General features: G+C 55.2%; 1 protein-coding gene across 1 annotated transcript in view; it reads right to left on the bottom strand.

Annotated features, from left to right (window-relative positions):
- Window positions 1-27,744, bottom strand: part of RNF214 (ring finger protein 214) — a 141,872-nt gene that overhangs the window by 49,399 nt on the left and 64,729 nt on the right. Inside the window, exons 6-10 of the mRNA XM_053691399.1 lie at window positions 24,713-24,852; window positions 24,377-24,445; window positions 23,440-23,536; window positions 5,001-5,089; window positions 3,912-4,002 (exon numbers count right to left, since the gene is read on the bottom strand). Of these exons, the coding sequence (XP_053547374.1) occupies window positions 3,912-4,002; window positions 5,001-5,089; window positions 23,440-23,536; window positions 24,377-24,445; window positions 24,713-24,852 (486 nt within the window). The remainder of the gene's footprint in view (window positions 1-3,911; window positions 4,003-5,000; window positions 5,090-23,439; window positions 23,537-24,376; window positions 24,446-24,712; window positions 24,853-27,744) is intronic.

The following is a 27,744-nucleotide window of genomic DNA, read 5'->3' as shown; positions in this document are numbered from 1 at the left end:
ACTGCTTCCGAAGAAGCAAATACATCAAAACTGTAGAATTAAGTAAATGAATGCAAAGAAGACCAAGTTGCTGCTTTGCAAATCTGATCAACTGAAGCTTCATTCTTAAAAGCCCACGAAGTGGAGACTGATCTAGTAGAATGAGCTGTAATTCTCTGAGGCGGGGCCTGACCCGACTCCAAATAAGCTTGATGAATCAAAAGCTTTAACCACGATGCCAAGGAAAAAGCAGAAGCCTTCTGACCTTTCCTAGATCCAGAAAATATAACAAATAGACTAGAAGTCTTCCTGAAATCTTTAGTAGCTTCAACATAATATTTCAAAGCTCTTACCACATCCAAAGAATGTAAGGACCTCTCCAAAGAATTCTTAGGATTAGGATACAAGGAAGGGACAACAATTTCTCTATTAATGTTGTTAGAATTCACAACCTTAGGTAAGAATTTAAACGAAGTCCGCAAAACCGCCTTATCCTGATGAAAAATCAGAAAAGGAGATTCACAAGAGAGAGCAGATAATTCAGAAACTCTTCTAGTAGAAGAGATGGCCAAAAGGAACAACACTTTCCAAGAAAGTAGTTTAATGTCCAAAGAATGCATAGGCTCAAATGGATGGGATTCTGCAGAATGTAAAGACTGAGCTAGTACCAAGATATCGTACAAATACGCATGTGCAATTTCTGACCGAGGATTGGATTCTGATTTGCTGATCATTTGAAGAAGAAGGTAGCTACGTAACGGTGGGGGGAGTTCGGCTGCCATATTTACCTCGTATTAGAGAAGTTATGAACGGTGATTATTACAAGAAGCAAGTAGGTAAGGCAAAAGGGCTATGCTGCAAGCGGATCTTCGTTTTTTATTTTTCAATATCGCATAATGTTACCGCGAGTGTTGACTGTCCCTTTAAATGAGTCCCTCTGTGAGATAGTGAATCTTCTTAGGTGATGAACTAATCGTATCCCAGTATAGGGATATAAAAGCGCGCTGAATTAAGACAGTAAAATGTCAGAAAAAATGAACTTATGAGTCTAATGAAACGGGTCTACCGTATCAGCTTTTGGATGTGTCCATGTAATAATGTTAGATTGAAGAGATGGGGATATTCTTCTTGTTCCGTGTAATAGGTCAGGCTCCTCCTCTTGATCCCAGAGAGTGTAGGAAAGCTGTTGGAATACAAAGGGTAGAGAGAGGGCACCACAATAGCGTGATACCATCTGGAAATACAGGTATAGATGAGAGTAAGTAATGTGCTTACCAGATAATATGGCACTGTGCTATGACCAGTGCGTGAAAGCTTGCTAGCACTTAACAGTGGCTAGTACACTGTGGAAACCAAGCTCCAAAAGCTCTTTTCCCGGTTTCAGCTTGATATACACCTCCTGGTGACTGGACTTCAATTATTAAAAAGATAAACTTTTGTGTGTTGTTCTATTGGTGTTGGAGTAGCACAACACAGACAACTTCATAAATAAAATAGCTTTATTGTTATGACGCGTTTCTCAACCCCAACTGGGTCGTTTCATCAGATAAAAAGCTTTTTATCTGATGAAACGACCCAGTTGGGGTTGAGAAACGCGTCATAACAATAAAGCTATTTTATTTATGAAGTTGTCTGTGTTGTGCTACTCCAACACCAATAGAACAACACACAAAAGTTTATCTTTTTAATAATTGAAGTCCAGTCACCAGGAGGTGTATATCAAGCTGAAACCGGGAAAAGAGCTTTTGGAGCTTGGTTTCCACAGTGTACTAGCCACTGTTAAGTGCTAGCAAGCTTTCACGCACTGGTCATAGCACAGTGCCATATTATTTGGTAAGCACATTACTTACTCTCATCTATACCTGCATTTCCAGACGGTATCACGCTATTGTGGCGCCCTCTCTCTACCCTTTGTCTTCTTAGATGATGACTCGTGTTACCATGCTAGTGACCTGTAAAACATATAAAACAATAGTGCAATATAGCTAAAAACAAATGTACAGCAAATAGAATAAGGCTTACCAAACTGTCAACGCGTTTCGGCCCTTAATATTGGGCCTTTATCAAGAAGCGCATATCAACGTAGAAATCTAGCACAAACTTACTTCACCACCTCCATAGGAGGAAAAGTTTGTAAAACAAAACTGAATTGTGGGTGTGGTGAGGGGTGTATTTGTAGGCATTTTGAGGTTTGGGAAACTTTGCCCCTCCTGGTAGGATTGTATATCCCATAAGTCACTAGCTCATGGACTCTTGACAATTTCATGAAAGAAAATGGTTACAAGCTGAGGACTTCCGCCCCTTGCGCTTACCAGTATACAGGATGCATAAGGAAGAAGGATGACAAAACTCCTTAGTAGTGTGAAGGTAGAACTTCAACGCTCTGACCACATCCAAATTATGTAATCTCTCCTTGGAGGATGACGAATTAGGACAAAGTGAAGGAACCACAATCTCCTCATTGATGTTGCGAGTATTTACTACCTGATTATAAGGCTGTGTTGAGGCCTTTCTTACTGATGGATCACTAGATACAGAGGATCATACATCAAAGCTGAAAGCCCTGATACTCAGCGAGCAGAGGAAATAGTCAATAGGAAAAGCACCTTCCATGTGAGTAACTTAATATCAAAAGCATGCAGAGGCTCAAACAGAGCCCCCTGAACAACATTAAGAACCAAATTTAGGCTCCAAGGAGGAGCAACAGGTTAAAAACAGGTTTAATTCTAACCAGAGCCTGACCAAACTCATGGACATCTGGCAAACTAGCCAACCTCTTGTGAAACAGAATAGAAAGGGCAGAGATCTGACCCTTGATAGAACTGTCCTTTCTCCAGACCTCCATGAGAAACTGAAGTATATGCAGAGTCTTCACTCTACTCCAAGAGAAACCTAGCTGGTCACACCAGTGAAGATAATTCCTCCAGACCTTGTGGTAGATGTGTTGGGTGACAGGCTTGCGAGCCTGTATAAAGAATATTAATCACACTGTCAGAGAAGCCTCTCTGATCTAAAATCAACTGTTCAATCTCCAGGCAGTCAGCCTCAGAGTATTTAGGTTTTGATAAAAGAACGGACCCTGAGTCAACAGTTCCTGATGAAGAGGCAACCACCAATGCTGAGCAGATGACATGTTCACTAGGTCTGTGTACCGAGTCCTGCATGGCTATGCAAAGGCTAACAGAATAGTAGTTATGCGTTCCTGCTTGATCCAAGCTACCACTTGGGCAAAAGTACAATCGGTGGAAACAGATAAATTAAGTTGAAGTTCCCCGGTAACACTAGAGTGTCCACTAGCTTCGGTTGAGGATCCCTGGATCTCAATCCGTACCTCGGGAGCTTGGCATTGAAGCCATCTGGAACACCCCATCTGGGATGTGGATAGCTGAGATCTGACATTGATATCTCTCTGCCCACTGCAGGATTTCAGACACCTCCTGCATCGCTAGGGAGCTCAGAGTGCCTCCCTGATGGTTGATGTAGGCCACTGTCGCAATGTTGTCTGATATATTGGGCGGAGCCGACGCCAGAAGCGCATTGTATATAGCCCTCAATTCGAGAATGTTGATCAGGAGACACACTTCCTCCAGACACCAGGTTCCTTGGGATCTCAGAGAGCCCCACAATGCATCCCAGCAGGACAGACTCCTGTCTGTGGTTATTACAGCCCAGAAGGGGTGATAAACTTGTTCCTAGGAGAACAGGAGTTGAGGATTGCCACCAAACAAGACTCTGGGCGTCCAGACAGAAGATCTGCGACAGATCCAAATATACTCCATTTCCACTGTCTGAGCATACACAACTGTAGTTGTAGTGCACACACACACAAAGACAACTCTGCGCATGTGCACAAACACACACACAAGCACACATACCCAATCTTACACAAACACACACTGCAGACACCAAATTTCCTACACACAAGTCCTCACACGAAGGTTCTTCTTAATTTGTTGTATCCCTGCCATCCTAGCTTCCCAGAGCTGCTTGAGCTGGATCCACTCCAAGGTGGGGGTTGCAACCCTAAGAGAAAAAGGGGAACTGATATGAGTGGACATCCCCTTCATATATACACTCTCTGCAAGCGCAACTCAGCAGCGATCAGCCTCTGCAAGCGCAACTCAGCAGCGATCAGCCTCTGCAAGCGCAACTCAGCAGCGATCAGCCTCTGCAAGCGCAACTCAGCAGCGATCAGCCTCTGCAAGCGCAACTCAGCAGCGATCAGCCTCTGCAAGCGCAACTCAGCAGCGATCAGCCTCTGCAAGCGCAACTCAGCAGCGATCAGCCTCTGCAAGCGCAACTCAGCAGCGATCAGCCTCTGCAAGCGCAACTCAGCAGCGATCAGCCTCTGCAAGCGCAACTCAGCAGCGATCAGCCTCTGCAAGCGCAACTCAGCAGCGATCAGCCTCTGCAAGCGCAACTCAGCAGCGATCAGCCTCTGCAAGCGCAACTCAGCAGCGATCAGCCTCTGCAAGCGCAACTCAGCAGCGATCAGCCTCTGCAAGCGCAACTCAGCAGCGATCAGCCTCTGCAAGCGCAACTCAGCAGCGATCAGCCTCTGCAAGCGCAACTCAGCAGCGATCAGCCTCTGCAAGCGCAACTCAGCAGCGATCAGCCTCTGCAAGCGCAACTCAGCAGCGATCAGCCTCTGCAAGCGCAACTCAGCAGCGATCAGCCTCTGCAAGCGCAACTCAGCAGCGATCAGCCTCTGCAAGCGCAACTCAGCAGCGATCAGCCTCTGCAAGCGCAACTCAGCAGCGATCAGCCTCTGCAAGCGCAACTCAGCAGCGATCAGCCTCTGCAAGCGCAACTCAGCAGCGATCAGCCTCTGCAAGCGCAACTCAGCAAAGATCAGCCTCTGCAAGCGCAACTCAGCAAAGATCAACAGATTTCCTCCTCTGCAAGCAACAGATGAAGCAGAAGCACAAATCAAAGAACCAACAATCAAGTACATAAGATTTTTAGATAGAAACTGTGAATCCTCTGTGTGCAATAAATATAGTTCATCTGCAGAGACTTACCGGAGGCAAGACAGAGTCACCTCTGCCTCGTTTTCTGCCTCTTCTAATGACACCATGTAAAGGTCTCTCTGACTCTCCAAGGAAAGTACCTGTAAAAGCACAGTGTGAGAAGTCTCCGCAGCTGCTACCTGAACTAAGCCTCGTGACTCTGCCCCCCAAAATCCTACCTGAACTCAGCCCTCACTGCTCTGTCCCCCCCAAAATCCTACCTGACCTCAGCCCTCACTGCTCTACCCCCCAGCTGCTATCTTACCTCAGCCCTCACTGCTCTGTCTCCCCCCCCAGCTGCTATCTCACCTCAGCCCTCAGTGCTCTGTCTCTCCCCCAGCTGCTATCATACCTCAGCCCTAAGTCCCCCCCAGCTGCTATCTTACCTCAGCCCTTACTGCTCTGTCTCCCCCCCAGCTGCTATCTCACCTCAGCCCTCAGTGCTCTGTCTCCCCCCAGCTGCTATCTCACCTCAGCCCTCAGTGCTCTGTCCTCCCAGCTGCTATCGTACCTCAGCCCTCACTGCTCTGTCCCCCCAGCTGCTATCTTACCTCAGCCCTCAGCCCCCCCAGCTGCTATCTTACCTCAGCCCTCAGCCCCCCCAGCTGCTATCTTACCTCAGCCCTCACTGCTCTGCCCCCCAGCTGCTATCTTACCTCTGCCCTCAGTGCTCTGCCCCCACCCCCAGCTGCTATCTTACCTCAGCCCTCAGTGCTCTGTCTCCCTCCCAGCTGCTATCTTACCTCAGCCCTCAGTGCTCTGTCTCCCCCCCAGCTGCTATCGTACCTCAGCCCTCATTGCTCTGTCTCCGCCCCAGCTGCTATCGTACCTTAGCCCTCACTGCTCTGTCTCCCCCCCAGCTGCTATCTTACCTCAGCCCTCAGTGCTCTGTCTCCCTCCCAGCTGCTATCGTACCTCAGCCCTCAGTGCTCTGTCTCCCCCCCAGCTGCTATCGTACCTCAGCCCTCAGTGCTCTGTCTCCCCCCCAGCTGCTATCGTACCTCAGTCCTCATTGCTCTGTCTCCGCCCCAGCTGCTATCGTACCTCAGCCCTCAGTGCTCTGTCTCCCTCCCAGCTGCTATCGTACCTCAGCCCTCAGTGCTCTGTCTCCCTCCCAGCTGCTATCGTACCTCAGCCCTCAGTGCTCTGTCTCACCCCCAGCTGCTATCGTACCTCAGCCCTCAGTGCTCTGTCTCCCCCCCAGCTGCTATCGTACCTCAGCCCTCATTGCTCTGTCTCCGCCCCAGCTGCTATCGTACCTCAGCACTCAGTGCTCTGTCTGCCCCCCAGCTGCTATGGTACCTCAGCCCTCACTGCTCTGTCTACCCCCAGCTGCTATCGTACCTCAGCCCTCAGTGCTCTGCCCCCCACAGCTGCTATCTCACCTCAGCCCTCAGTGCTCTGTCTCCCCCCAGCTGCTATTGTACCTCAGCCCTGAATGCTCTGTCTCCCCCCAGCTGCTATCTTACCTCAGCCCTGAGTGCTCTGTCTCCCCCCCAGCTGCTATCTCACCTCAGCCCTCAGTGCTCTGTCTCCCCCCCAGCTGCTATCGTACCTCAGCCCTAAGTCCCCCCCAGCTGCTATCTTACTTCAGCCCTTAGTGCTCTGTCTCCCCCCAGCTGCTATCGTACCTCAGCCCTCAGTGCTCTGCCCCCCACAGCTGCTATCTCCCCTCAGCCCTCAGTGCTCTGTGTCCCCCCAGCTGCTATCGTACCTCAGCCCTCAGTGCTCTGTCTCCCCCCAGCTGCTATCGTACCTCAGCCCTGAGTGCTCTGTCTCCCCCCCAGCTGCTATCTTACCTCAGCCCTCAGTGCTCTGTCCCCCCCAGCTGCTATCTTACCTCAGCCCTCAGTGCTCTGTCCCCCCCAGCTGCTATCTTACCTCAGCCCTCAGTGCTCTGTCTCCCCCCCAGCTGCTATCGTACCTCAGCCCTCATTGCTCTGTCTCCCCCCCAGCTGCTATCTTACCTCAGCCCTCAGTGCTCTGTCTCCCCCCCAGCTGCTATCGTACCTCAGCCCTCATTGCTCTGTCTCCCCCCCAGCTGCTATCTTAAATCAGCCCTCAGCCCCCCCAGCTGCTATCTTACCTTAGCCCTCACTGCTCTGCCCCCCAGCTGCTATCTTACCTCAGCCCTCAGTGCTCTGTCCCCCCAGCTGCTATCTTACCTCAGCCCTCACTGCTCTGCCCCCCAGCTGCTATCTTACCTCAGCCCTCAGTGCTCTGTCCCCCCAGCTGCTATCTTACCTCAGCCCTCACTGCTCTGCCCTCCCAGCTGCTATCTTACCTCAGCCCTCAGTGCTCTGTCGCCCCAGCTGCTATCTTACCTCAGCCCTCACTTCTCTGCCCCCCCTAGCTGCTATCTTACCTCAGCCCTCGGTGCTCTGACCCCCCAGCTGCTATCTTACCTCAGCCCTCAGTGCTTTGCCCCCCCAGCTGCTATCTTACCTCAGCCCTCAGTGCTCTGTCCTCCCAGCTTCAATCTTACCTCAGCCCTCCGTGCTCTGCCCCCCCCTGCTGCAATCTTACCTCAGCCCTCAGTGCTCTTCCCCCCCCAGCTGCTATCTTACCTCAGCCCTCAGTGCTCTGTCTCCCTCCCAGCTGCTATCTTACCTCAGCCCTCAGTGCTCTGTCTCCCCCCCCAGCTGCTATAGTACCTCAGCCCTCATTGGTCTGTCTCCCCCTCAGCTGCTATCGTACCTCAGCCCTCACTGCTCTGCCCCCCACAGCTGCTATCTCACCTCAGCCCTCAGTGCTCTGTCTCCCCCCAGCTGCTATCGTACCACAGCCCTCAGTGCTCTGTCTCCTCCCAGCTGCAATCTTACCTCAGCCCTGAGTGCTCTGTCTCCCCCCCAGCTGCTATCTCACCTCAGCCCTCAGTGCTCTGTCTCCCCCCCAGCTGCTATCGTACCTCAGCCCTAAGTCCCCCCCAGCTGCTATCTTACTTCAGCCCTTAGTGCTCTGTCTCCCCCCAGCTGCTATCGTACCTCAGCCCTCAGTGCTCTGCCCCCCACAGCTGCTATCTCCCCTCAGCCCTCAGTGCTCTGTCTCCCCCCCAGCTGCTATCTTACCTCAGCCCTCAGTGCTCTGTCCCCCCCAGCTGCTATCTTACCTCAGCCCTCAGTGCTCTGTCCCCCCCAGCTGCTATCATACCTCAGCCCTCAGTGCTCTGCCCCCCCCCCCAGCTGCTATCTCACCTCAGCCCTCAGTGCTCTGTCTCCCCCCAGCTGCTATCGTACCGCAGCCCTCAGTGCTCTGTCTCCTCCCAGCTGCAATCTTACCTCAGCCCTCAGTGCTCTGTCTCCCCCCCAGCTGCTATCGTACCTCAGCCCTCACTGCTCTGCCCCCCACAGCTGCTATCTCACCTCAGCCCTCAGTGCTCTGTCTCCCCCCAGCTGCTATCGTACTGCAGCCCTCAGTGCTCTGTCTCCCCCCAGCTGCTATCGTACCTCAGCCCTCATTGCTCTGTCTCCGCCCCAGCTGCTATCGTACCTCAGCCCTCAGTGCTCTGTCTCCCCCCAGCTGCTATCGTACCTCAGCCCTCAGTGCTCTGTCTACCCCCAGCTGCTATCGTACCTCAGCCCTCAGTGCTCTGTCTCCCCCCAGCTGCTATCGTACCTCAGCCCTCAGTGCTCTGTCTCCCCCCAGCTGCTATCGTACCTCAGCCCTCATTGCTCTGTCTCCCCCCCAGCTGCTATCGTACCTCAGCCCTCACTGCTCTGTCTACCCCCAGCTGCTATCGTACCTCAGCCCTCAGTGCTCTGTCTACCCCCAGCTGCTATCGTACCTCAGCCCTCAGTGCTCTGTCTCCCCCCAGCTGCTATCGTACCGCAGCCCTCAGTGCTCTGTCTCCCCCCAGCTGCTATCGTACCTCAGCCCTCATTGCTCTGTCTCCGCCCCAGCTGCTATCGTACCTCAGCCCTCAGTGCTCTGTCTCCCCCCCAGCTGCTATCGTACCTCAGCCCTCACTGCTCTGTCTCCCCCCAGCTGCTATCGTACCTCAGCCCTGAGTGCTCTGTCTCCCCCCAGCTGCTATCTTACCTCAGCCCTCAGTGCTCTGTCATCCCAGTTGCAATCTTACCTCAGCCCTGAGTGCTCTGTCTCCCCCCCCAGCTGCTATCTCACCTCAGCCCTCAGTGCTCTGTCTCCCCCCCAGCTGCTATCGTACCTCAGCCCTAAGTCCCCCCCAGCTGCTATCTTACTTCAGCCCTTAGTGCTGTCTCCCCCCAGCTGCTATCGTACCTCATCCCTCAGTGCTCTGCCCCCCACAGCTGCTATCTCACCTCAGCCCTCAGTGCTCTGTGTCCCCCCAGCTGCTATCGTACCTCAGCCCTCAGTGCTCTGTCTCCCCCCAGCTGCTATCGTACCTCAGCCCTGAGTGCTCTGTCTCCCCCCAAGCTGCTATCGTACCTCAGCCCTCAGTGCTCTGTCCTCCCAGCTGCAATCTTACCTCAGCCCTCACTGCTCTGTCCCCCCCAGCTGCTATCTTACCTCAGCCCTCAGTGCTGTCCCCCCAGCTGCTATCTTACCTCAGCCCTCAGTGCTCTGTCTCCCCCCCAGCTGCTATCGTACCTCAGCCCTCATTGCTCTGTCTCCCCCCCAGCTGCTATCTTAAATCAGCCCTCAGCCCCCCCAGCTGCTATCTTACATCAGCCCTCACTGCTCTGCCCCCCAGCTGCTATCTTACCTCAGCCCTCAGTGCTGTCCCCCCAGCTGCTATCTTACCTCAGCCCTCACTGCTCTGCCCCCCAGCTGCTATCTTACCTCAGCCCTCAGTGCTCTGTCCCCCCAGCTGCTATCTTACCTCAGCCCTCACTGCTCTGCCCTCCCAGCTGCTATCTTACCTCAGCCCTCAGTGCTCTGTCGCCCCAGCTGCTATCTTACCTCAGCCCTCACTTCTCTGCCCCCCCTAGCTGTTATCTTACCTCAGCCCTCAGTGCTTTGCCCCCCCAGCTGCTATCTTACCTCAGCCCTCAGTGCTCTGCCCCCCCCAGCTGCTATCGTACCTCAGCCCTCAGTGCTCTGTCTTCCTCCCAGCTGCTATCTTACCTCAGCCCTCAGTGCTCTGTCTCCCCCCCAGCTGCTATCGTACCTCAGCCCTCATTGCTCTGTCTCCCCCTCAGCTGCTATCGTACCTCAGCCCTCATTGCTCTGCCCCCCACAGCTGCTATCTCACCTCAGCCCTCTGTCTCCCCCCAGCTGCTATCGTACCGCAGCCCTCAGTGCTCTGTCTCCTCCCAGCTGCAATCTTACCTCAGCCCTCAGTGCTCTGTCTCCCCCCCAGCTGCTATCGTACCTCAGCCCTCACTGCTCTGCACCCCACAACTGCTATCTCACCTCAGCCCTCAGTGCTCTGTCTCCCCCCAGCTGCTATCGTACCGCAGCCCTCAGTGCTCTGTCTCCCCCCAGCTGCTATTGTACCTCAGCCCTCAGTGCTCTGTCTCCCCCCCAGCTGCTATCGTACCTCAGCCCTGAGTGCTCTGTCTGCCCCCCAGCTGCTATCTTACCTCAGCCCTCAGTGCTCTGTCCTCCCAGCTGCAATCTTACCTCAGCCCTCAGTGCTCTGCCCCCACCCTCAGCTGCTATCTTACCTCAGCCCTCACTGCTCTGCCCCCCCAGCTGCTATCTTACCTCAGCCCTCAGTGCTCTGTCTCCCCCCCAGCTGCTATCGTACCTCAGCCCTCAGTGCTCTGTCTCCCCCCCAGCTGCTATCGTACCTCAGCCCTCATTGCTCTGTCTCCCCCCCAGCTGCTATCGTACCTCAGCCCTCACTGCTCTGTCTCCCCCCCAGCTGCTATCGTACCTCAGCCCTCAGTCCCTCACAGCTGCTATCGTACCTCAGCGCTCTGCCCCCCCAGCTGCTATCTTACCTCAGCCCTTAGTGCTCTGTCTCCTCCCAGCTGCTATCGTACCTCAGCCCTCAGTGCTCTGTCTCCGCCGCAGATGCTATCGTACCTCAGCCCTCATTGCTCTTCCCCCCACAGCTGCTATCTCACCTCAGCCCTCAGTGCTCTGTCTACCCCCCAGCTGCTATCGTAGCGCAGCCCTCAGTGCTCTGTCTCCCCCCAGCTGCTATCGTACCTCAGCCTTCAGTGCTTTGTCTCCCCCCCAGCTGCTATCGTACCTCAGCCCTGAGTGCTCTGTCTCCCCCCCAGCTGCTATCTTACCTCAGCCCTCAGTGCTCTGTCCTCCCAGCTGCAATCTTACCTCATCCCTCACTGCTCTGTCCTCCCAGCTGCAATCTTACCTCAGCCCTCAGTGCTCTGCCCCCCCCAGCTGCTATCTTACCTCAGCCCTCAGTGCTCTGCCCCCCCAGCTGCTATCTTACCTCACCCCTCAGTGCTCTGTCTCCCCCCCAGCTGCTATCGTACATCAGCACTCACTGCTCTGTCTCCCCCCCCAGCTGCTATCTCACCTCAGCCCCCACTGCTCTGTCTCCCTCCCAGCTGCTATCGTACCTCAGCCCTCAGTGCTCTGTCTCCCCCCCAGCTGCTATCGTACCTCAGCCCTCATTGCTCTGTCTCCGCCCCAGCTGCTATCTCACCTCAGCCCTCAGTGCTCTGTCTCCCCCCCAGCTGCTATCTTACCTCAGCCCTCAGTGCTCTGTCCCCCCCAGCTGCTATCATACCTCAGCCCTCAGTGCTCTGCCCCCCCCAGCTGCTATCATACCTTAGCCCTCAGTGCTCTGTATCCCCCCAGCTGCTATCTTACCTAAGCCCTCAGTGCTCTGCCCCCCAGCTGCTATCTTACCTCAGCCCTCAGTGCTCTGTCCCCCCAGCTGCTATCTTACCTCAGCCCTCACTGCTCTGCCCTCCCAGCTGCTATCTTACCTCAGCCCTCAGTGCTCTGCCCCCCAGCTGCTATCTTACCTCAGCCCTCAGTGCTCTGTCCCCCCAGCTGCTATCTTACCTCAGCCCTCACTGCTCTGCCCTCCCAGCTGCTATCTTACCTCAGCCCTCAGTGCTCTGTCGCCCCAGCTGCTATCTTACCTCAGCCCTCACTTCTCTGCCCCCCCTAGCTGCTATCTTACCTCAGCCCTCGGTGCTCTGTCCCCCCAGCTGCTATCTTACCTCAGCCCTCAGTGCTTTGCCCCCCCCAGCTGCTATCTTACCTCAGCCCTCAGTGCTCTGTCCTCCCAGCTGCAATCTTACCTCAGCCCTCAGTGCTCTGACCGCCCCTGCTGCAATCTTACCTCAGCCCTCAGTGCTCTGCCCCCCCCAGCTGCTATCTTACCTCAGCCCTCAGTCTCCCCCCCAGCTGCTATCGTACCTCAGCCCTCATTGCTCTGTCTCCCCCTCAGCTGCTATCGTACCTCAGCCCTCACTGCTCTGCCCCCCACAGCTGCTATCTCACCTCAGCCCTCAGTGCTCTGTCTCCCCCCAGCTGCTATTGTACCGCAGCCCTCAGTGCTCTGTCTCCTCCCAGCTGCTATTGTACCTCAGCCCTCAGTGCTCTGCCCCCCCAGCTGCTATCGTACCCCAGCACTCACTGCTCTGTCTCCCCCCCAGCTGCTATCGTACCTCAGCCCTGAGTGCTCTGTCTCCCCCCCCAGCTGCTATCTTACCTCAGCCCTCAGTGCTCTGCCCCCCCCAGCTGCAATCTTACCTCAGCCCTCAGTGCTCTGCCCCCACCCTCAGCTGCTATCGTACCTCAGCCCTCACTGCTCTGTCCCCCCAGCTGCTATCTTACCTCAGCCCTCAGCCCCCCCAGCTGCTATCTTACCTCAGCCCTCAGCCCCCCCCAGCTGCTATCTTACCTCAGCCCTCACTGCTCTGCCCCCCAGCTGCTATCTTACCTCAGCCCTCACTGCTCTGCCCCCCCCCAGCTGCTATCTTACCTCTGCCCTCAGTGCTCTGCCCCCACCCCCAGCTGCTATCTTACCTCAGCCCTCACTGCTTTGCACCCCCCAGCTGCTATCTTACCTCAGCCCTCAGTGCTCTGTCTCCCTCCCAGCTGCTATCTTACCTCAGCCCTCAGTGCTCTGTCTCCCCCCCAGCTGCTATCGTACCTCAGCCCTCAGTGCTCTGTCTCCCCCCCAGCTGCTATCGTACCTCAGCCCTCATTGCTCTGTCTCCGCCCCATCTGCTATCGTACCTCAGCCCTCACTGCTCTGTCTCCCCCCCATCTGCTATCTTACCTCAGCCCTCAGTGCTCTGTCTCCCTCCCAGCTGCTATCGTACCTCAGCCCTCAGTGCTCTGTCTCCCCCCCAGCTGCTATCGTACCTCAGCCCTCATTGCTCTGTCTCCCCCCCAGCTGCTATCTTAAATCAGCCCTCAGCCCCCCCAGCTGCTATCTTACCTCAGCCCTCACTGCTCTGCCCCCCAGCTGCTATCGTACCTCAGCCCTCAGTGCTCTGTCTCCCTCCCAGCTGCTATCGTACCTCAGCCCTCATTGCTCTGTCTCCGCCCCAGCTGCTATCGTACCTCAGCCCTCAGTGCTCTGTCTCCCCCCCAGCTGCTATCGTACCTCAGCCCTCACTGCTCTGTCTACCCCCAGCTGCTATCGTACCTCAGCCCTCAGTGCTCTGCCCCCCACAGCTGCTATCTCACCTCAGCCCTCAGTGCTCTGTCTCCCCCCAGCTGCTATCGTACCTCAGCCCTGAATGCTCTGTCTCCCCCCAGCTGCTATCTTACCTCAGCCCTGAGTGCTCTGTCTCCCCCCCAGCTGCTATCTCACCTCAGCCCTCAGTGCTCTGTCTCCCCCCCAGCTGCTATCGTACCTCAGCCCTAAGTCCCCCCCAGCTGCTATCTTACTTCAGCCCTTAGTGCTCTGTCTCCCCCCAGCTGCTATCGTACCTCAGCCCTCAGTGCTCTGCCCCCCACAGCTGCTATCTCCCCTCAGCCCTCAGTGCTCTGTGTCCCCCCAGCTGCTATCGTACCTCAGCCCTCAGTGCTCTGTCTCCCCCCAGCTGCTATCGTACCTCAGCCCTGAGTGCTCTGTCTCCCCCCCAGCTGCTATCTTACCTCAGCCCTCAGTGCTCTGTCCCCCCCAGCTGCTATCTTACCTCAGCCCTCAGTGCTCTGTCCCCCCCAGCTGCTATCTTACCTCAGCCCTCAGTGCTCTGTCTCCCCCCCAGCTGCTATCGTACCTCAGCCCTCATTGCTCTGTCTCCCCCCCAGCTGCTATCTTAAATCAGCCCTCAGCCCCCCCAGCTGCTATCTTACCTCAGCCCTCACTGCTCTGCCCCCCAGCTGCTATCTTACCTCAGCCCTCAGTGCTCTGTCCCCCCAGCTGCTATCTTACCTCAGCCCTCACTGCTCTGCCCCCCAGCTGCTATCTTACCTCAGCCCTCAGTGCTCTGTCCCCCCAGCTGCTATCTTACCTCAGCCCTCACTGCTCTGCCCTCCCAGCTGCTATCTTACCTCAGCCCTCAGTGCTCTGTCGCCCCAGCTGCTATCTTACCTCAGCCCTCACTTCTCTGCCCCCCCTAGCTGCTATCTTACCTCAGCCCTCGGTGCTCTGACCCCCCAGCTGCTATCTTACCTCAGCCCTCAGTGCTTTGCCCCCCCAGCTGCTATCTTACCTCAGCCCTCAGTGCTCTGTCCTCCCAGCTTCAATCTTACCTCAGCCCTCAGTGCTCTGCCCCCCCCTGCTGCAATCTTACCTCAGCCCTCAGTGCTCTTCCCCCCCCAGCTGCTATCTTACCTCAGCCCTCAGTGCTCTGTCTCCCTCCCAGCTGCTATCTTACCTCAGCCCTCAGTGCTCTGTCTCCCCCCCAGCTGCTATAGTACCTCAGCCCTCATTGGTCTGTCTCCCCCTCAGCTGCTATCGTACCTCAGCCCTCACTGCTCTGCCCCCCACAGCTGCTATCTCACCTCAGCCCTCAGTGCTCTGTCTCCCCCCAGCTGCTATCGTACCGCAGCCCTCAGTGCTCTGTCTCCTCCCAGCTGCAATCTTACCTCAGCCCTGAGTGCTCTGTCTCCCCCCCAGCTGCTATCTCACCTCAGCCCTCAGTGCTCTGTCTCCCCCCCAGCTGCTATCGTACCTCAGCCCTAAGTCCCCCCAAGCTGCTATCTTACTTCAGCCCTTAGTGCTCTGTCTCCCCCCAGCTGCTATCGTACCTCAGCCCTCAGTGCTCTGCCCCCCACAGCTGCTATCTCCCCTCAGCCCTCAGTGCTCTGTGTCCCCCCAGCTGCTATCGTACCTCAGCCCTCAGTGCTCTGTCTCCCCCCAGCTGCTATCGTACCTCAGCCCTGAGTGCTCTGTCTCCCCCCCAGCTGCTATCTTACCTCAGCCCTCAGTGCTCTGTCCCCCCCAGCTGATATCTTACCTCAGCCCTCAGTGCTCTGTCCCCCCCAGCTGCTATCATACCTCAGCCCTCAGTGCTCTGCCCCCCCCCAGCTGCTATCTCACCTCAGCCCTCAGTGCTCCGTCTCCCCCCAGCTGCTATCGTACCGCAGCCCTCAGTGCTCTGTCTCCTCCCAGCTGCAATCTTACCTCAGCCCTCAGTGCTCTGTCTCCCCCCCAGCTGCTATCGTACCTCAGCCCTCACTGCTCTGCCCCCCACAGCTGCTATCTCACCTCAGCCCTCAGTGCTCTGTCTCCCCCCAGCTGCTATCGTACCGCAGCCCTCAGTGCTCTGTCTCCCCCCAGCTGCTATCGTACCTCAGCCCTCATTGCTCTGTCTCCGCCCCAGCTGCTATCGTACCTCAGCCCTCAGTGCTCTGTCTCCCCCCCAGCTGCTATCGTACCTCAGCCCCCACTGCTCTGTCTACCCCCAGCTGCTATCGTACCTCAGCCCTCAGTGCTCTGCCCCCCACAGCTGCTATCTCACCTCAGCCCTCAGTGCTCTGTCTCCCCCCCAGCTGCTATCGTACCTCAGCCCTGAGTGCTCTGTCTCCCCCCAGCTGCTATCTTACCTCAGCCCTCAGTGCTCTGTCTCCCCCCCAGCTGCTATCTCACCTCAGCCCTCAGTGCTCTGTCTCCCCCCAGCTGCTATTGTACCGCAGCCCTCAGTGCTCTGTCTCCCCCCAGCTGCTATCTTACCTCAGCCCTCAGTGCTCTGTCTCCCCCCCAGCTGCTATCTCACCTCAGCCCTCAGTGCTCTGTCTCCCCCCAGCTGCTATCTTACCTCAGCCCTCAGTGCTCTGTCATCCCAGTTGCAATCTTACCTCAGCCCTGAGTGCTCTGTCTCCCCCCCCAGCTGCTATCGTACCTCAGCCCTCAGTGCTCTGTCTCCCCCCCAGCTGCTATCGTACCTCAGCCCTCAGTGCTCTGTCTCCCCCCAGCTGCTATTGTACCGCAGCCCTCAGTGCTCTGTCTCCCCCCAGCTGCTATTGTACCGCAGCCCTCAGTGCTCTGTCTCCCCCCAGCTGCTATTGTACCTCAGCCCTCAGTGCTCTGCCCCCCCAGCTGCTATTGTACCCCAGCACTCACTGCTCTGTCTCCCCCCCCAGCTGCTATCTTACCTCAGTCCTCAGTGCTCTGCCCCCCCCAGCTGCAATCTTGCCTCAGCCCTCAGTGCTCTGCCCCCACCCTCAGCTGCTATCTTACCTCAGCCCTCACTGGTCTGCCCCCCCCAGCTGCTATCTTACCTCAGCCCTCAGTGCTCTGTCTCCCCCCCAGCTGCTATCGTACCTCAGCCCTCAGTGCTCTGTCTCCCCCCCAGCTGCTATCGTACCTCAGCCCTCATTGCTCTGTCTCCCCCCCAGCTGCTATCGTACCTCAGCCCTCAGTGCTCTGTCTCCCCCCCAGCTGCTATTGTACCTCAGCCCTCAGTGCTCTGTCTCCCCCCCAGCTGCTATCGTACCTCAGCCCTCACTGCTCTGTCTCCCCCCCAGCTGCTATCGTACCTCAGCCCTCAGTCCCTCACAGCTGCTATCGTACCTCAGCGCTCTGCCCCCCCAGCTGCTATCTTACCTCAGCCCTTAGTGCTCTGTCTCCCCCCAGCTGCTATCGTACCTCAGCCCTCAGTGCTCTGTCTCCGCCTCAGATGCTATCCTACCTCAGCCCTCATTGCTCTGCCCCCCCCAAGCTGCTATCTCACCTCAGCCCTCAGTGCTCTGTCTCCCCCCAGCTGCTATCTTACCTCAGCCCTCAGTGCTCTGTCTCCTCCCAGCTGCTATCGTACCTCAGCCCTGTGCTCTGTCTCCGCCTCAGATGCTATCGTACCTCAGCCCTCATTGCTCTGCCCCCGCCCAGCTGCTATCTCACCTCAGCCCCCACTGCTCTGTCTCCCTCCCAGCTGCTATCGTACCTCAGCCCTCAGTGCTCTGTCCCCCCCAGCTGCTATCATACCTCAGCCCTCTGCCCCCCCCAGCTGCTATCATACCTTAGCCCTCAGTGCTCTGTATCCCCCCCCAGCTGCTATCTTACCTAAGCCCTCAGTGCTCTGCCCATCCAGCTGATATCTTACCTCAGCCCTCAGTTCTCTGCCCATCCAGCTGCTATCTTGCCTCAGCCTCAGTGCTCTGCCCCCCCAGCTGCTATCTTACCTCAGCCCTCAGTGCTCTGCCCCCCCCCAGCTGCTATCTTACCTCAGCCCTCAGTGCTCTGTCTCCCCCCCAGCTGCTATCGTACCTCAGCACTCACTGCTCTGTCTCCCCCCCCAGCTGCTATCTCACCTCAGCCCTCAGTGCTCTGTCTCCCCCCCCAGCTGCTATCTTACCTCAGCCCTCAGTGCTCTGTCTCCCCCCCCACCAGCTGCTATCTCACTTCAGCCCTCAGTGCTCTGTCTCCCCCCCAGCTGCTATCTAACCTCAGCCCTCAGTCTCCCCCCCCACCAGCTGCTATCGTACCTCAGCACTCACTGCTCTGTCTCCCTCCCAGCTGCTATCTTACCTCAGCCCTCAGTACTCTGTCTCCCCCCCCCCCAGCTGCTATCTTACCTCAGCCCTCAGTGCTCTGTCTCCCCCCAGCTGCTATCGTACCCCAGCACTCACTGCTCTGTCTCCCCCCCAGCTGCTATCGTACCTCAGCCCTCACTGCTCTGCCCCCCCAGCTGCTATCTCACCTCAGCCCTCACTGCTCTGCCCCCCCAGCTGCTATCGTACCCCAGCACTCACTGCTCTGTCTCCCCCCCAGCTGCTATCGTACCTCAGCCCTCACTGCTCTGCCCCCCCAGCTGCTATCTCACCTCAGCCCTCACTGCTCTGCCCCCCCAGCTGCTATCTTACCTCAGCCCTCACTTCTCTGCCCCCCCTAGCTGCTATCTTACCTCAGCCCTCGGTGCTCTGTCCCCCCAGCTGCTATCTTACCTCAGCCCTCAGTGCTTTGCCCCCCCAGCTGCTATCTTACCTCAGCCCTCAGTGCTCTGTCCTCCCAGCTGCAATCTTACCTCAGCCCTCAGTGCTCTGACCGCCCCTGCTGCAATCTTACCTCAGCCCTCAGTGCTCTGCCCCCCCCAGCTGCTATCTTACCTCAGCCCTCAGTCTCCCCCCCAGCTGCTATCGTACCTCAGCCCTCATTGCTCTGTCTCCCCCTCAGCTGCTATCGTACCTCAGCCCTCACTGCTCTGCCCCCCACAGCTGCTATCTCACCTCAGCCCTCAGTGCTCTGTCTCCCCCCAGCTGCTATCGTACCGCAGCCCTCAGTGCTCTGTCTCCTCCCAGCTGCAATCTTACCTCAGCCCTCAGTGCTCTGTCTCCCCCCCAGCTGCTATCGTACCTCAGCCCTCAGTGCTCTGTCTCCCCCCCAGCTGCTATCGTACCTCAGCCCTCACTGCTCTGCCCCCCACAGCTGCTATCTCACCTCAGCCCTCAGTGCTCTGTCTCCCCCCAGCTGCTATTGTACCGCAGCCCTCAGTGCTCTGTCTCCCCCCAGCTGCTATTGTACCTCAGCCCTCAGTGCTCTGTCTCCCCCCCAGCTGCTATCGTACCTCAGCCCTGAGTGCTCTGTCTCCCCCCCCAGCTGCTATCTTACCTCAGCCCTCAGTGCTCTGCCCCCCCCAGCTGCAATCTTACCTCAGCCCTCAGTGCTCTGCCCCCACCCTCAGCTGCTATCTTACCTCAGCCCTCACTGCTCTGCCCCCCCCCAGCTGCTATCTTACCTCAGCCCTCAGTGCTCTGTCTCCCCCCCAGCTGCTATCGTACCTCAGCCCTCAGTGCTCTGTCTCCCCCCCAGCTGCTATCGTACCTCAGCCCTCATTGCTCTGTCTCCCCCCCAGCTGCTATCGTACCTCAGCCCTCAGTGCTCTGTCTCCCCCCCAGCTGCTATTGTACCTCAGCCCTCAGTGCTCTGTCTCCCCCCCAGCTGCTATCGTACCTCAGCCCTCACTGCTCTTTCTCCCCCCCAGCTGCTATCGTACCTCAGCCCTCAGTCCCTCACAGCTGCTATCGTACCTCAGCGCTCTGCCCCCCCAGCTGCTATCTTACCTCAGCCCTTAGTGCTCTGTCTCCCCCCAGCTGCTATCGTACCTCAGCCCTCAGTGCTCTGTCTCCGCCTCAGATGCTATCGTACCTCAGCCCTCATTGCTCTGCCCCCCCCAGCTGCTATCTCACCTCAGCCCTCAGTGCTCTGTCTCCCCCCAGCTGCTATCGTACCTCAGCCCTCAGTGCTCTGTCTCCGCCTCAGATGCTATCGTACCTCAGCCCTCATTGCTCTGCCCCCCCCAGCTGCTATCTCACCTCAGCCCCCACTGCTCTGTCTCCCTCCCAGCTGCTATCGTACCTCAGCCCTCAGTGCTCTGTCCCCCCCAGCTGCTATCATACCTCAGCCCTCAGTGCTATGCCCCCCCCCCAGCTGCTATCATACCTTAGCCCTCAGTGCTCTGTATCCCCCCAGCTGCTATCTTACCTACGCCCTCAGTGCTCTGCCCATCCAGCTGATATCTTACCTCAGCCCTCAGTTCTCTGCCCATCCAGCTGCTATCTTGCCTCAGCCTCAGTGCCCTGCCCCCCCAGCTGCTATCTTACCTCAGCCCTCAGTGCTCTGCCCCCCCCAGCTGCAATCTTACCTCAGCCCTCAGTGCTCTGCCCCCCCCAGCTGCAATCTTACCTCAGCCCTCAGTGCTCTGTCTCCCCCCCAGCTGCTATCGTACCTCAGCACTCAGTGCTCTGTCTCCCCCCCCAGCTGCTATCTCACCTCAGCCCTCAGTGCTCTGTCTCCCCCCCAGCTGCTATCTTACCTCAGCCCTCAGTGCTCTGTCTCCCCCCCCACCAGCTGCTATCTCACCTCAGCCCTCAGTGCTCTGTCTCCCCCCCAGCTGCTATCTAACCTCAGCCCTCAGTGCTCTGTCTCCCCCCCCACCAGCTGCTATCGTACCTCAGCACTCACTGCTCTGTCTCCCCCCCAGCTGCTATCTTACCTCAGCCCTCAGTGCTCTGTCTCCCCCCCCCCCAGCTGCTATCGTACCCCAGCACTCACTGCTCTGTCTCCCCCCCAGCTGCTATCGTACCTCAGCCCTCACTGCTCTGTCTCCCCCCCAGCTGCTATCTCACCTCAGCCCTCAGTGCTCTGTCTCCCCCCCAGCTGCTATCTTACCTCAGCCCTCACTGCTCTGTCCCCCCAGCTGCTATCTTACCTCAGCCCTCACTGCTCTGCCCCCCCAGCTGCTATCTCACCTCAGCCCTCAGTGCTCTGTCTCCCCCCCAGCTGCTATCTTACCTCAGCCCTCAGTGCTCTGTCTCCCCCCAGCTGCTATCGTACCCCAGCCCTCAGTGCTCTGTCTCCCCCCAGCTGCTATTGTACCCCAGCACTCACTGCTCTGTCTCCCCCCCAGCTGCTATTGTACCTCAGCCCTCACTGCTCTGCCCCCCCAACTGCTATCTCACCTCAGCCCTCACTGCTCTGCCCCCCAGCTGCTATCTTACCTCAGCACTCACTGCTCTGCCCCCCCAGCTGCTATCTCACCTCAGCCCTCACTGCTCTGCCCCCTAGCTGCTATCTCACCTCAGCCCTCAGTGCTCTGCCCCCCCCAGCTGCTATCTCACCTCAGCCCTCAGTGCTCTGTCTCCCCCCCAGCTGCTATCGTACCTCAGTCCTCATTGCTCTGTCTCCCCCCCCAGCTGCTATCGTACCTCAGCCCTCACTGCTCTTCCCCCCCCAGCTGCTATCTTACCTCCGCCCTCAGTGCTCTGCCCCCCCCAGCTGCTATCTTACCTCAGCATTCACTGCTCTGCCCCCCCAGCTGCTATCTCACCTCAGCCCTCACTGCCCTGACCCCCAGCTGCTATTGTACCTCAGTCCTCACTGCTCTGTCTCCCCCCAGCTGCTATCGTACCTCAGCCCTCACTGCAATGACCCCCAGCTGCTATTGTACCTCAGCACTCACTGCTCTGCCCCCCCTAGCTGCTATCTCACCTCAGCCCTCAGTCTCCCTCCCAGCTGCTATCTTACCTCAGCCCTCACTGCTCTGCCCCCCCCAGCTGCTATCATACCTCAGCCCTCAGTGCTCTGTCTCCCCCCCCAGCTGCTATCTTAACTCAGCCCTCTGTCTCCCCCTCAGCTGCTATCTTACCTCAGCCCTCATTGCTCTGTCTCCCCCTCAGCTGCTATCATACCTCAGCCCTCATTGCTCTGTCTCCCCCTCAGCTGCTATCATACCTCAGCCCTTACTGCTCTGTCTCCCCCCCAGCTGCTATCTTACCTCAGCCCTCACTGCACTAACCTCCCAGCTGCAATCTTACCTCAGCCCTCAGTGCTCTGCCCCCACCCCCAGCTGCTATCTTACCTCAGCCCTCACTGCTCTGCACCCCCCCCCAGCTGCTATCTTACCTCAGCCCTCTGTCTCCCCCTCAGCTGCTATCTTACCTCAGCCCTCATTGCTCTGTCTCCCCCTCAGCTGCTATCATACCTCAGCCCTCATTGCTCTGTCTCCCCCCCAGCTGCTATCGTACCTCAGCCCTCACTGCTCTAACACCCCAGCTGCTATCTTACCTCAGCCCTCACTGCTCTGTCTCCCCCCCAGCTGCTATCATACCTCAGCCCTCACTGCCATGTCTCCCCCCAGCTGCTATCTCACCTCAGCCCTCAGTGCTCTGTCTCCCCCTCAGCTGCTATCATACCTCAGCCCTTACTGCTCTGTCTCCCCCCCAGCTGCTATCTTACCTCAGCCCTCACTGCACTAACCTCCCAGCTGCAATCTTACCTCAGCCCTCACTGCTCTGCCCCCCCCCCCCAGCTGCTATCTTACCTCAGCCCTCAGTAATCTGTCTCCCCCCAGCTGCTATCGTACCTCAGCCCTTAGTGCTCTGTCTCCCCCCCCAGCTGCTATCCGACCTCAGCCCTGAGTGCTCTGTCTCCCCCCCCAGCTGCTATCTTACCTCAGCCCTCACTGCTCTGTCCCCCCCCAGCTGCTATCTTACCTCAGCCCTCACTGCTCTGTCCCCCCTGAGCTGCTATCTTACCTCAGCCCTCACTGCTCTACCCCCCCAGCTGCTATCTTACCTCAGCCCTCACTGCTCTGTCTCCCCCCCAGCTGCTATGTTACCTCAGCCCTCACTGCACTGTCTCCCCCCCAGCTGCTATCGTACCTCAGCCCTCATTACTCTGTCGTCGTCCCCAGCTGCTATCTTACCTCAGCCCTCATTACTCTGTCTCCCCCCTCCAATGCTATCTTACCTCAGCCCTCACTGCTCTACCCCCCCAGCTGCTATCTTACCTCAGCCCTCACTGCTCTGTCTCCCCCCCAGCTGCTATCTTACCTCAGCCCTCACTGCTCTGTCTCCCCCCAGCTGCTATCTTACCTCAGCCCTCTCCCCCCCCAGCTGCTATCTTACCTCAGCCCTCAGTGCTCTGTCTCCCCCCCAGCTGCTATCTTACCTCAGCCCTCACTGCTGTCTCCCCCCCAGCTGCTATCTCACCTCAGCCCTCAGTCTCCCCCCAGCTGCTATCTTACCTCAGCCCTCACTGCTCTGTCTCCCCCCCAGCTGCTATCTCACCTCAGCCCTCAGTCTCCCCCCAGCTGCTATCTCACCTCAGCCCTCAGTGCTCTGTCTCCCCCCCAGCTGCTATCTCACCTCAGCCCTCACTGCTCTGTCTCCCCCCCAGCTGCTATCTCACCTCAGCCCTCACTGCTCTGTCTCCCCCCCAGCTGCTATCTTACCTCAGCCCTCACTGCTCTGTCTCCCCCCAGCTGCTATCGTACCTCAGCCCTCAGTGCTCTGTCTCCCCCCCAGCTGCTATTGTACCTCAGCCCTCAGTGCTCTGTCTCCCCCCCAGCTGCTATCTTACCTCAGCCCTCACTGCTCTGTCTCCCCCCAGCTGCTATCTCACCTCAGCCCTCACTGCTCTGTCTCCCCCCCAGCTGCTATCTTACCTCAGCCCTCACTGCTCTGTCTCCCCCCAGCTACTATCTCACCTCAGCCCTCACTGCTCTGTCTCCCCCCCAGCTGCTATCTTACCTCAGCCCTCAGTGCTCTGTCTCCCCCCCAGCTGCTATCGTACCTCAGCCCTCATTGCTCTGTCTCCCCCCCAGCTGCTATCTCACCTCAGCCCTCACTGCTCTGTCTCCCCCCCAGCTGCTATCTTACCTCAGCCCTCAGTGCTCTGTCTCCCCCCCAGCTGCTATCTTACCTCAGCCCTCACTGCACGCTCTGTCTCTTCCTGCATATTCCTTGTGATCTCTCCCTGTACACTCTGTAGTGCGACCAGCTCTGCCTCCCACTCCTGCCTGACGAGAGAACATTATAAATCAGAAGAGAAATAGCAAAGTCGTAAATGTGTATTCTATGTATAAGTGCTTGTGTAATGTTAGTGTATAGGTACGGCTGGTGTACATGGAATGTTAGCGTATAGGTACAGCAGGTGCACGTGTAATGTTAGTGTATAAGCATGGCTGGTGTACGTGTAATGTTAGTGTATAAGTACGGCTGGTGCACGTGTAATGTTAGTGTATAAGTACGTCTGGTGCACGTGTAATGTTAGTGTATAAGTACGTCTGGTGCACGTGTAATGTTAGTGTATAAGTACGTCTGGTGCACGTGTAATGTTAGTGTATAGGTACGGCTGGTGCACGTGTAATGTTAGTGTATAAGTACGTCTGGTGCACGTGTAATGCTAGTGTATAAGTACGGCTGGTGTACGTGTAATGATAGTGTATAAGTACGGCTGGTGTACATGTAATGTTATTGTATAAGTACAGCAGGTGTACATGTAATGTTAGTGTATAAGTACGGCTGGTGTACATGTAATGTTAGTGTATAAGTACGGCTGGTGTACGTGTAATGTAGTACAGCTGGTGCATGTTTAATGCTAGTGTATAAGTACAGCTGGTTCACGTGTAATGTTAGTACAGCTGGTGCATGTGTAATGTTAGCGTACGTGTATTGTTAACGTATGAGTACAGCTAGTGCACGTGTATCCCTGCTTTGCATGCATCACTGGTTTCTGCGTATCAGTGGTATATATTTTAATCACTACTGTGCATGTATCGCTTGTGCTTGTGTGCACGTGGCTTATCTATATCAGTTGGTGCTAACTAGAGGTAAGGAGGGTGCAAGGTAATTCTCACCTCTCCTTGGTTTGTTCAGCAAGTAATGATACAATCTTGGTCTCAAGTTCCTCCTCCTGCTGCATAAGTCTAAAATATAAAGGATTGAGACATATACACCCCTACAGTCGCATAGTATCCTCCCCCGCACAGCATTCTCTCCTCCCCCGCTCAGTCGCACAGCATCCGCCTCTCCCCCGCGCAGTCGCACAGCATCCGCCTCTCCCCCGCGCAGTCGCATAGCATCCTCCTCTCCCCCGCGCAGTCGCACAGCATCCTCCCCCGCACAGTCACACAGCATCCTCCCCCGCACAGTATCCCCTCCCCATGGTAATCCTGCCTCACACCCCCACTCACTGCTCGGTCTTGCTCTGCTGTCTCTCTAGATCACCCTTCAGATCGTGTTCCTTCTGGACCTGCTCCTTTCTCTCCTTCTCCATCCTTCTTTTGGTCTCCTCCTTCTTTGTGGTGAGCTCTGTGATAAGCTTTAGGGTGTCCTGAAAAATGCTAAGCTGTGAGTAATGACAGCAGCTGGAGCCTCATCATTCTTGATAATTAGCAGAGTAACCTCCTTAACCTTCTGGTTAATTAACATTGCTACAATACACACTGAGCAGGGCGTGGGTTATTACTGCAGCGGGACCCTCATATTCTTATCTTTTTCTCTATACACAAAGACCAATGCTTAGAGAGAGCAACTGAAAATTATCATTTAAGTACCTGCAAAAATAGTTATTCGGATAGATTGGTGTAAAAGTGCAACACACAATAATCTAAATTTGCACAGATCTAGGTCAGGACAATATATATATATATATATATATATATATATATATATATATATATATATATATATATATATATACACACATACACACACACACACACACACATATATACAGTGGGGAAAAAAGTATTTAGTCAGCCACCAATTGTGCAAGTTCTCCCACTTAAGAAGAGGAGAGAGGCCTGTAATTTTCATCATAGGTATACCTCAACTATGAGAGACAAAATGTGGAAACAAATCCAGATAATCACATTGTCTGATTTGGAAAGAATTTATTTGCAAATTATGGTGGAAAATAAGTATTTGGTCAATATCAAAAGTTCATCTCAATACTTTGTTATATATCCTTTGTTGGCAATGACAGAGGTCAGACGTTTTCTGTAAGTCTCACAAGGTTGTCACATACTGTTGCTGGTATGTTGGGCCATTCCTGCATGCAGATCTCCTCTAGAGCAGTGATGTTTTGGGGCCGTCGCTGGGCAACACGGACTTTCAACTCCCTCCAAAGGTTTTCTATGGGGTTGAGATCTGGAGACTGGCTAGGCCACTCCAGGACCTTGAAATGCTTCTTACGAAGCCACTCCTTCGTTGCCCGGGCGGTGTGTTTGGGATCATTGTCATGCTGAAAGACCCAGCCACGTTTCATCTTCAATGCCCTTGCTGATGGAAGGAGGTTGGCACTCAAAATCTCACGATACATGGCCCTATTCATTCTCTCATGTACATGGATCAGTCGTCCTATTCCTTTTGCAGAGAAACAGCCCCAAAGCATGATGTTGCCACCCCCATGCATCACAGTAGGTATGGTGTTCTTTAGTTGCAACTCAGCATTCACTATCCTCCAAACACGACAAGTTGTGTTTCTACCAAACAGTTCTACTTTGGTTTCATTTGACCATATGACATTCTCCCAATCCGCTTCTGGATCATCCAAATGCTCTCTAGCATACTTCAGACGGGCCCGGACATGTACTGGCTTAAACAGGGGGACACATCTGGCACTGCAGGATCTGAGTCCCTGGCGGCGTACTGTGTTACTGATGGTAACCTTTGTTATGTTGGTCCCAGCTCTCTGCAGGTCATTCACTAGGTCCCCCCGTGTGGTTCTGGGATGTTTGCTCACCGTTCTTGTGATCATTTTGACCCCACGGGGTGAGATCTTACGTTGAGCCCCAGATCGAGGGAGATTATCAGTGGTCTTGTATGTCTTCCATTTTCTAATTATTGCTCCCACAGTTGATTTCTTCACACCAAGCTGCTTGCCTATTGCAGATTCAGTCTTCCCAGCCTGGTGCAGGTCTACAATTTTGTTTCTGGTGTCCTTAGACAGCTCTTTGGTCTTCACCATAGTGGAGTTTAGAGTGTGACTGTTTGAGGTTGTGGACAGGTGTCTTTTATACAGATAACAAGTTCAAACAGGTGCCATTAATACAGGTAATGAGTGGAGGACAGAGGAGCCTTTTAAAGAAGATACAGGTCTGTGAGAGCCAGAAATCTTGCTTGTTTGTAGGTGACCAAATACTTATTTTCCACCATAATTTGCAAATAAATCCTTTCCAAATCAGACAATGTGTAGCCAATCGGTTCGCGCTGACGCGTCACGCTCACGCTTTAGCGTGATGACGTCAGTGATGACTGATGTGAACTGGCAACCGGGCTTTTTAAAATGTTTGTATATAAGGTGGGTGTTTGATATAGGATGTTGCGATTCTTCTGTCTGGGGGACATGTTTATTCTGTGACACTGATGTTTTCACAGCATTTGACAAAGGTGTTGCAATAACACCAAAACGTTATGGATGAGCTTTATTTCATGTCTATTTGATGAATTAAAGAATTGTTTGGGCTAAAGACCAGTGAGTGCCTTCTTTCAACGAGGATTGCATGTGCTATTTTGGAGTGCACCCTGGCGGATGTGGTATTGTAAGACTGTGATTATCTCTTTTGGAAAGCTTTCTTTATTGTTTATATGAGATGATGCACTCCACTACTGATTAATATGAGTATGATATGGTTATACATGTAACTGGAGGAAAGTTTCTAACACTGTTTGTATATATAACCTGTGCTCTTGCAACTTATACAGACTTTGCTTTATAATGGCAACAACAATACCGGATATGGAAAACCTTTATATGGACGAGGACTTTAACACAGAAGCTTTGGGATTTACAGATGAAGACGCAGAGAGGATCAGAGTTGTGGATGACCTGAGTGAGTTGAGGGGGGATACACCCATTAATATCTATCATAAATTACTGAATTTAAGAAAAAAAGAAATAGATTACCACCTACATGCTGTGTACCTTTCAGGGTATCATCGAAAGAAATACATCCCTAGGGGGTTTAGAATAAAGAATATACCTACATTGGGCCGCCAGAATAAGGAGTTCTGCAGAAGATGGTGTACAATACTTAACAAGTGCTCCTATGACCTATTACTTTTGATCATAGAGGAGGTGAGCAGACTTGAATCTAAAATTAAAAAAGAAATTGAGGCCACCAAACTGCAGAACTACCAGATTATGGTGGATGATGACACACAGGATTGGGCCACTAAGTTAGACAGTACGGTAGCTAAATATAGGAATGAGTTAATAATG

Source organism: Bombina bombina, chromosome 8 (assembly GCF_027579735.1).
Source record: "Bombina bombina isolate aBomBom1 chromosome 8, aBomBom1.pri, whole genome shotgun sequence".
Taxonomy (NCBI): domain Eukaryota; kingdom Metazoa; phylum Chordata; class Amphibia; order Anura; family Bombinatoridae; genus Bombina; species Bombina bombina.
This window is presented reverse-complemented; position numbering and strand designations above follow the sequence as displayed.